Source organism: Phoenix dactylifera, chromosome 16 (assembly GCF_009389715.1).
Source record: "Phoenix dactylifera cultivar Barhee BC4 chromosome 16, palm_55x_up_171113_PBpolish2nd_filt_p, whole genome shotgun sequence".
NCBI classification, from domain to species: domain Eukaryota; kingdom Viridiplantae; phylum Streptophyta; class Magnoliopsida; order Arecales; family Arecaceae; genus Phoenix; species Phoenix dactylifera.
The window spans coordinates 702,406-711,590 of NC_052407.1; the positions used below are offsets into that span (position 1 = coordinate 702,406).

A 9,185-nucleotide genomic window follows, 5' to 3' on the forward strand; every position below is an offset into this window, starting at 1 on the left:
CGCCGGAAGAGGGCCGGGCCGTGACGGCCGCGGGAGGGGGCGGCCGGCCCGCGGAGAGCACCTCTTCTCCCGCGAGGCCAGCGACTCCGGAAAGGGGCCGGGCAGTGGCGGACGCGGGAGGAGGGTGGGCTGCGGCCGGCGACGGCCGCAGGATGGGGCTCGTGAGGGGGCAGGGGCATTCCTGGCGGTGCGGGAGGGGGCTTGGGAGGGGGCGGGGCCGGGGTTGGCGGCGGCCACAGGAGGGAGCTCCTGTGGAGGCGGGCCGTGGGCGGCGGCAGCTGCGTCTTTTTCTTCTTTTCCTAAAATTGGGAGATCAGGAGGACAGGGGCATTTTCGGCCTTTTTTTTTAAATAAAAGGGTCTCAAGGATTAGGAATTAAACTTGGTGAAGATATAGATGGAAGATTTTAAGACCTGGAACTATTTGTTGTCTTTTGGGGAGTGGGGAATTAATTACCCTTTTTTTTTTAATATTTTGGTTCCACGGCCTAAAGAGGGAGAAAGAGAAAAGAGGAGGTGGGACGGCCCTCCTCCCCTTTCTCTGTTATGTTTTTTTTGGTTTTACAAGGAAAAGGGAATAAGAAACCGAAATGGAAAGGGGAACAAAGGGTTGGGACGCTCTCCTCTTCTTCCTTCCTTTCTTCTTTTTCTCTCTCATTCGAGAGTCTGACGTCTTAAAAGGGTGTTTTTTTCCCTCCTCTTTTGTTTTACCATCTCCCCCTTTTCTCTCCTGAGTCCATTATCTCAACGAAACAAAAATGTGGATCAAACCTGCACGTAAGACGGTAAATAATGATCTTCTCCTCGATAACCAAAGTGCTCAAACAAAAAAAAGAAATAAAAAAAAGTACCCACTTCATGCATCAATCAACTTTGGATAATAAATCAAATAAACATTATGTACAGTGCCTCGATCTCTTCGTTATGCTGATTTCGTAAATTTTGTTTCTATATGACTATTTGCATTTACGCAATTCATTTTTGTTTGAACAAATTAAAGATGAGATAATTCAGTTCTGTCTCCAGTTTCTAGAGATCATATTCAAAACCTAGGGCTGTGGCACTCCAATTCTAGCAACTAAAATTAGACTGTGGCCAAACTTTGTGGTAAATTGAATTCCAAGACAGTGTTCCAATCGGTTAACGTCCTTGTCCTCCTTTTATCACCTCTTTCCCCATCCTCTGTTTTCAAGTCTTTAATCCAATCAACGCGAGAATTGACTCCATAAATAAGCTGGCAACGGCAGGTATCCCTTGACCTCACCGAAACCATTATTGTCTCTCCTAAGGAACAAACGCCAACACATCAAGGCCAAGCCCAACCAATCGACCCGCGCCACATCATCAATTAAATCTACAGCTGGCAGGATCCACCGAAGTCTAATACTTTAAAACTACAAAGAAATAAAACACTCTCATCTTCCCATAATATCCCCGTCACCGACGTGTCGACCGGTCGCGTTTGAGCCTTCGCCTTTCCTTCCCAGAACGCCCCAAGTACGGTGGCAAAAGCACGCCACTTTCGGAACAAAGCGGAAAACAAACGACCATCTTTGCTCGGAAATATTAAGATGATGATGGAAGATGAAATGGTCTTATAGATCTAGCATATTTTAGAAAGATCAATAAAATGATCGATTGGATGGCTATCCATGCAGCTCATCATTTAGAGTATATCTGATCATATAAAAAAAAGAGAGAGCTGCCTTAGAGATACTGTGTAAGCTGGTGTATTTTGGCTTTAATAGATGCATTTGTACATACGAAACAAACAAACAAAAAACAACCTACGTTCTGTGCCCACCCAAAAAGAGGGGCATTTCCGGCAAACCGGACCAAACTGTATGCCGGGCGCAAACCCATGGGTGGCGCCGTGCGTAAATTAACCCATGAAACGTGGCCACTTCGACACTCCCTTTCCTCTATAAAACGGCTCCCTTCCCCTCCCATCCCTCTTCATTCCGCCCTCCGATCTCCATTTGTACCCATCATTCCATCCCTCCTCCACCGGAGCTTTCTTTCTTTCTTTCTTGCTTCCAGCAGAAAGGAGGAAAAGAAAGCTCCTTTCCTTCTCTTTCTTCGTCTCTGGAACCTTTTTTCTCAGAAAAAGTTCGAAGAATCAGAAAGAGAGACGGAGAAGAAATGGGAGGAGGAGGAGGTGGAGGAGGAGGAGAGATGGAGGTGAGGAAGAGGTTTGCCGTGCTGCTGTGCGCGGAGGACTCGGAGTACGTGAAGAAAGTTTATGGGGGTTATTTCAAGGTGTTCGTGGGGTTGTTGGGGGAGGAGGGGGAGATATGGGAAGTCTACCGGGCGGCGCGCGGCGAGCTGCCGGCCGAGGAGGATGTGGACGCTTACGACGGGTTTGTCATCACTGGCAGCTGCAACGACGCGCATGGCGACGATCTGTGGATCAAAGAACTCCTCAAGCTTCTCAAAATCATCGATTCCAAGCGCAAGAAGGTCCTCGGCATTTGCTTCGGCCACCAGGTAATAATTTCCCCTTATTTTTCATCAAGTTTTCCTTAATTTCTACAATCTATCATATCAATGCATCTCGTTCTGCGTTTGGATGATAAATCTGGTCTTTGTTGTTGATAATTTGATGTATTATTATGTCATCGAAAAGGAAGGGAAGAGAAGGCCCGTTCACATGCTTGGTATGAGGGGGTTGGGGAAAGTTGCATGGGGACATTTTGGTCCTTTTCGACATCGTCGGTCCGGCGAACGGCCTTCTTTCCGGCGAGGTCTGGGGTCTAGAAGTCCGCGTAGAAATCTCTATGCGGGTGGCTGGATCTGCCACCGCATATTTGGTGTCTTATGTCGTCGCTGGACGTTGGCGTCTGACGCCGTTCTGCTCTAATTTTTTTTTATAATAAAAAAACATCATTTATTTATTTATTTATATGTCTTTGTTTTTATGGTAAGGACGGAGCGACGTTTCGCGTGGATCCTATTTTTATATAAATAAAAAATTTTAGCTTGATACGTGATTCACGTGACATTGCGCCAGCTGGACGGTGATGCGTGTGGTGACAACTCTGAAGATCCGGGGCCGACCATTTAGGTTTCCGTGTACCCACACTTGAGACCTATTTAAAATAATGAAATGAACCTAACCTTGCTATGACCAAGATCTTGGAAGTTGGAAGGCCGAGAAGACCAACGTTCCAAGTGGTTCAATATTTAATGGTTTCTTGGGGTCAGGACTTTTTTGTTTGGACCGTTGGAAGTCTGAAATTTGCCAATGCCAGCGAACCGTAAGCTATGTTATGTCCGACCGAGAGAAACTGGTCGCTATGGACGCTAATTCTTAGTTTAGTCACATTTTGGCTGCTGATATGACAAGACTTTTTTACTTGGTCTGGTGTGGAAGGAACCTAATTTTTATATTGCTTTTGGCTTAATTCTGTTTGTTTAGTCCATTGAAGAATTTGAATTTTGTCACAAATATAGTCCTGATTTGGTGACCATGGATGCTAATACTTAGTTTAGTCGCATTTTGGCTGCTGACATGACAACTTTTTATTAGGTTTGGTGTCAAAGGAACCTAACTTTATATCATTATATATCATTTCCTGGTCTAATTCTCTATGTTTAGTCACATTTTGGGCGTAAAATTGAAATCTAGACAGTTGGATTTTTAATTTATGTTTGCTCCTATTTTGTTCTTAAAGACTAAAACACATTGCTGATGGGAAAATGCATGCTCCTAGTCTGCCTTCTGTTTCTTAGCAACAGTGGAGATTTACATTTTTTTTGTCTTTTGCTAGCTAATAGTTGAGAATTGAATACATAGCCTGCTTTAGAAATAGCACATGATTGATATAGTGATCTAGCCTGCCGACAGTTTTAAGACTTGCCACCTTTTGAGTTCTAATATTTGTGGCTGTGTTATAAATCATACATGAGATTCACATGGCAGATGCTTCTATCCTGAACATTGCTCAATATGCATGAACTCTCTATTCAGAGGTGTAAAAAACGTTTCTTATCTAATAGATGATTAGGTACAAGGCATCTGTGTCCATACTTTGTTAAAAAGAGGACACAACCGAGCTACTCAGCTCCTTTAATATTAGAGGAGATTGTTTGTATTAGGAGAGTTAGTGTAAAAAAGAAAGGAGAATTCTATGAGGATTTGAATGGCTCAAAGTTGCTGTTAGGCTAGATTTTGGACCGTTGGGACCATCAGCTACCATTCCCTACTGATGGGCTTGTACGGGAAAGATATGAATGGTGCAGGCTACACTCCAGAGTTGGACCACAGCAGCCAGATTCTCAGTCATTTGGTTCAGAAGTAGGTTTAGGTTGCAGGAAGAATTATGATCCAACTGAAAAAGAAAAACTTCACAAAATAAAGATCTCCCATTTATTGTTCTCAAGTTATTTCTCCACCTACTGGAGTTATCAGATCTTGAATGTGATGAAAACCGATAGGAGATAAATTTTGGAATGGTATTATACGATGTTGGAGTTGGGGCCTGGCTTGTCTCATGAAATGGTTCTTCTCGACAATCCATTTATTGTAGGTTAGATTCAGACTGAGCAAGGGATGAGAGCGAAGAAAGCGGCGGTTTCGGTCTCTAACTTCATCATTGTTATAGGAGGCTGTTATTAGGTGATCAGAAGTATCATGAGAGTTTTGCAATTGATAAGCTTTATATTTTTTAGTATCCATGGTTTGTCTATATCATCTCCTTATTTTTTTTTCTATTATTTTCTTGAGAAAGTTTGTCTAAATCTTTTTATTGTTATTATTTGGTTTAAGGCTTCTGGCTGATCTTAGTTAAATTTGCACAGATTTTGAGCCGAGCTTTGGGCGGGAAGACTGGCCGAGCCAAAGGATGGGATGTAGGAGTGACCTGCATCCACCCCTCGCAGTCTGCTCTTAAGCTGCTCTCATCTCTTCACATCCCCTCTCATCTTCCGGTGATCGAGTGTCATCGGGATGAGGTAGTGAAAGATATCCATGAATCGAGATATATCATTTGATTTGGTTATATGCTTTGATGCATTTAAATGCTGCATTTGAAGAATTCTTTTAACTTCAGGTCTGGGAGCTGCCTCCCCTTGCAGAGGTGATGGCTTGGTCTGAGAAGACTGGTATCGAGATGTTCAGGTACGGAGACCACATCATGGGCATCCAAGGCCACCCTGAATACACCAAGGAAATTCTCCTGCACCTTATCGATCGCCTCCTCCAACGCAACCTCATTCAGGCAAGAAAATATCCAGTGAACTATCTAGACTTTATCTCTCTTTCATCTTCTTAATGAAAGCTCTTGAGCTCTGGCTCAATCTTTTTTCCAAAAGGAAAAAAGGAAAAGAAGAAATGGAAATACTTAGGCTTCATGAAATATCTTCTGTTTGTCTGGCTTTATGGATAACCAATATGGGAACCTGCAAATAGAGGGAAATGGAAGATAAACATAAGGATAATGTTTGTGATTAGAGCATGCATTTTGTTCAAAATCAGAGGAGAAATGCAAGGGAAACCAATCTCAGATTGTTGGTAAACCACTGCAAGACACTTCAAAATTAAATGGCATATCAAGTTGTAGGATTGTGTTTTCCTCTTCGCCATGGTTTGAACCAGGCTTTTTAGAAAGGATATTCTTATCACATTCATCTAAGGTCTCGAACCCACCAATCATCGAATAAGAACACAGCATAAGATATTAGGGTGTATTTTCAATGTCTGCCTCTTCATTATTACTATCAAGATAAATGCCATTATCAGTTTTGTGATTTATGCAAATAATTAGTGGTATTTCATATCTTCGTTGCCAGTTGTTGTGATAATTCCGCTCGGGCGACACATGTCCTGTTGTCATAGGAGGCAATCATGGCTGTATTGCTATTTGTTCTTAGAAGAACAATATTGCTGGAAACAAGTTTGATCGCCTTCTAAACATGACATCCTATTTTTTGGAAGATAACTATGGCTGAAACAGATTTCGATTACCTTCCTATCATGGCTGCGATTGCCTTTCTATATTGCGATTTGATTCTTTGACAACTTCTATATAAACAAAGCAGCATCTTGATGAGTATGATGAGAGATTGCAGCTGAAACAATTCCTCTCATAATAGAAATATTGCTTTATATTATAAATATGAAAATTTTTACGTAATTTTAAAAATTCATGCAATACTTGTAGGAAAACTTTTGTTTTTTGTTTTTTCAAATTGTAGCTTTTCTGTGAAGGCACCAATTTATCTTTGGTTATGCTGCCTTGCTTCTGCATAATGCTAATTCACCTCAAATTAGTAAAATTTTGCGAATTAATTTCTCAAGGCTGCTTTAGCCTGACACCATGTATCTAAATCTTTCTTTGTAATGAATGAAAGCACGCAAGTTTTCAAGACCCAATTATTTTGATTAGTTTCACCTGTTATAGGGGCCATTTTTGGATGAGGCTAAAGCTTCTCTTTTAGTACGTTATAGATATCCTTCATGTATCAGATGATTGTTCTTTTATTCTCACTCTCTCTTTAAGCAAGATTATGTTATTCTCGTGCTTCATGATTCTTTTATATCTTCAAACTACTTATGCTGAAGCATGGCATGTATTGTTGTCATGTGGGAGCTGAACTGAATAGATGTTTGTCTCAGATCTGTCATGCTGAAGCAGCAAAGGCAAGCTTAGATGCTCGCGAACCAGAGCGAGAGGCATGGAAAAGGTTGTGCAAAAGCTTTCTCAAGGGGAAACTCTGATTGTAGCCAGAACTCGTCGCTCCGAAAACTAGATTAACCCCAACATTTGTATATAAATCCTCAAAATGTCAGCAAACAAAGCTAGTTGGATTAGTTTCATTTATGGGTGGAAGTTTACATAGGAGGGGTTTTTCAGGTCTGCCACACTTCATGTAACTCTTTTACTTTGTTGAATGATTTAATCAAGGAATTTACTTCACAAAAATTAGTGCGAGAATAAAAACCATTTTAGTAATTTTTACTTTTAAGTAGACATCAAAGCATCATGTTCCCAGTTGGGTAATGCGTATACTAGGAATAAAACTTCCTAAGAAACAGGACATTTTCTTTATTATGCTGGAGCAATAAGTGTATTCTGGCAGTATGATGTAGAGTTTCATATCTTGAATATTTTCTTACTTGAATGTTGCACATTTGTATTTCCTCAGAAGAACTAAATGCTGAATGTTTTAGAACCCTTTCTTTGTCTAAACTTAATCGACAAGCCTAAATCAATTTCTTTATCTAAACTTAGCCAAGAAGCCTGATTCTTTCTGGAAAGATAATCATCGATCAAGTTATGAATCTTCAAAGTTCAAAGTTGTTATGCTTGGTTCTCAAGCTTCAAAAAACCTGAAGTTAGTTGGTGTCAAATGCATCTTCAAACAATTTGGCTAGTTTTCGAGAACAGACCAGCAATCAAACTACCAAAGGATTCCAATCAGGTTAGTGATGCTAACTTTTCAGATTAGTTGCTCACACGAAGTGTACTGGCATGTGATGCCCTTCTCCTGAGATACAATGATTCCAACCAGCTTAAGCACTTCAGTATCAGTCAAGAAGCCTGGAAGAGAAGACATCAATCGAGATGTAATCGAGAATTTAGGGTTCGAGATCCCATCATGTTAACTATCCCCTTGGTTATTTCAGTGCCCTTTACATTAGTTTCCTTCTATATTTTCATCTTGAAAATGACAAATTTCAATTGCATCAGAAGGATTGCAGAGATCCATCTATCAAAGAAATCTTTGGGATGAGAACTTTCACCAATCAATGAAATGAAAATGCTTACAATTTTGCACATGAAGGAACACTTCTCAACACACAATCTTTTAATTATCTTTTTTCCTGAAAGGGTATATATAGAATTCTCACAATCCTTCGTGTACACGAGCTATGATTTAAGCGTAATTCTACAAATAACCATCCCAAAAAGAAGTCTGTTAGAATGTATCTTGCCACAGACATCCCAAAAAAACATAAGAACAGGTCTACAACTGGCTACATCACCTTGCACTTCCAATGCTCATGTGCACAGAGGAAGGATTCCAAAATCATTAATCAAATGTGAATTTTAAGATGAGGATCTCCTCCAATAGGAGGAATGCTCAATGGATGGAAGCAATTTTCTACTCTCAACTGTATGATAGCTTGGGGTAAAATCCACAAGTCAGGCTTATAGCTCGCAAAAAAGAACAGTTTAGTGAAAAAGAAAATGAAACTGCAGTGACATCATCCACAGTGTGGTGATTAAAATCACATCACAATCATCATACTACAACAATTTAGATTGTCAACTTGCACAAATCTCTCATAAACAATCTCTAAGGCTCATTATTCGAGCAAACTGCTAAAATTAAAAAAGAAGAAAGAAGGTTAATACTCTAGTCATTCAAAATTTATACGCTTAAAGTTGTCGGTCAGAGCTGCGTGAGAGGGTATCTCCTATGCGAGATGGGTGTTAGACGCTGGGAGCATCATTCTTGAGAGAGATTTTGCTATGGTGGTGGAGTGGTTACTGGAGGAGGGGCAGCGGGGGGATGCGCCTCCACTTCCTGGCAATATCTGATGGCTGGTGCGGGGGTGTGAGGATTTTCAGGTTGTACATATATATTGGAAGGTGAACAGAACTACGGACTAGATCGTCTCGCATGCTGCCCACCATTTTGGGGGGTCCTTTGGATGACATTTTTCTTTTCCTACTTCTTTCAGTTGTATCCTTTCTCTTGATTCCGTTGGCCATGGCCATGTTCACACAAGATTAGTATAAGCGTCTGGTGTACCAAAAAAAAAAAAAAAAAGTTGGTGGTAGTCCCATAAACATCAAAAACTCCTACTTAAGACTATCAAGATGAACTATAGTTCCAAAACTAGAAGGGTTATTATTGCTTAAATACGCATCAGTAAAAACATCGCTGCCAAGGAATTCGTTCAACTTAATCCATATAGAACTGGAACCCGCTGATATCACTCTTAAGAGTTGTTGATGCACCGCACCACATAAAACAAATATTAATCTTTAACAGCTGAAATCAATTTTCTACTGCTATCATTCCAAAAGCAGCACAAGAACATTGATTTCACACTCAAGAATTCAAAGACATGGAAAGAAAAGTCCAAGAAATAACTGGTGGAAACACTCAACTTACTTCTTGGAAGGCCTTATAACGCAGCATATTGCATCCTCTAGAGCCTGCAAAACTACTCAT

The 9,185-nt window shown here is 40.7% G+C and overlaps 1 protein-coding gene across 1 annotated transcript; it reads left to right on the top strand.

The window, feature by feature from the left end:
* The first annotated feature begins 1,950 nt into the window (after positions 1 to 1,950).
* Positions 1,951 to 6,977, top strand: LOC103710194 (gamma-glutamyl peptidase 5-like). The gene is made up of 4 exons (XM_008795839.4): positions 1,951 to 2,486; positions 4,800 to 4,952; positions 5,051 to 5,218; positions 6,616 to 6,977. The coding sequence occupies exons 1-4, from the start codon at positions 2,142 to 2,144 to the stop codon at positions 6,715 to 6,717; spliced, it is 768 nt and encodes a 255-aa protein (XP_008794061.2). The 5' UTR covers positions 1,951 to 2,141; the 3' UTR covers positions 6,718 to 6,977.
* The last annotated feature ends 2,208 nt before the right edge of the window (positions 6,978 to 9,185 follow it).

What these genes read in the sequence shown, in the direction of transcription:
- LOC103710194 (XM_008795839.4), top strand. Translation starts at nt 2,142, where the DNA reads ATGGGAGGAGGAGGAGGTGGAGGAGGAGGAGAGATGGAGGTGAGGAAG. An exon ending in GCATTTGCTTCGGCCACCAG is followed by an intron (nt 2,487 to 4,799) that starts GTAATAATTTCC and finishes AAATTTGCACAG; the next exon opens with ATTTTGAGCCGAGCTTTGGG. An exon ending in TCCAACGCAACCTCATTCAG is followed by an intron (nt 5,219 to 6,615) that starts GCAAGAAAATAT and finishes TGTTTGTCTCAG; the next exon opens with ATCTGTCATGCTGAAGCAGC.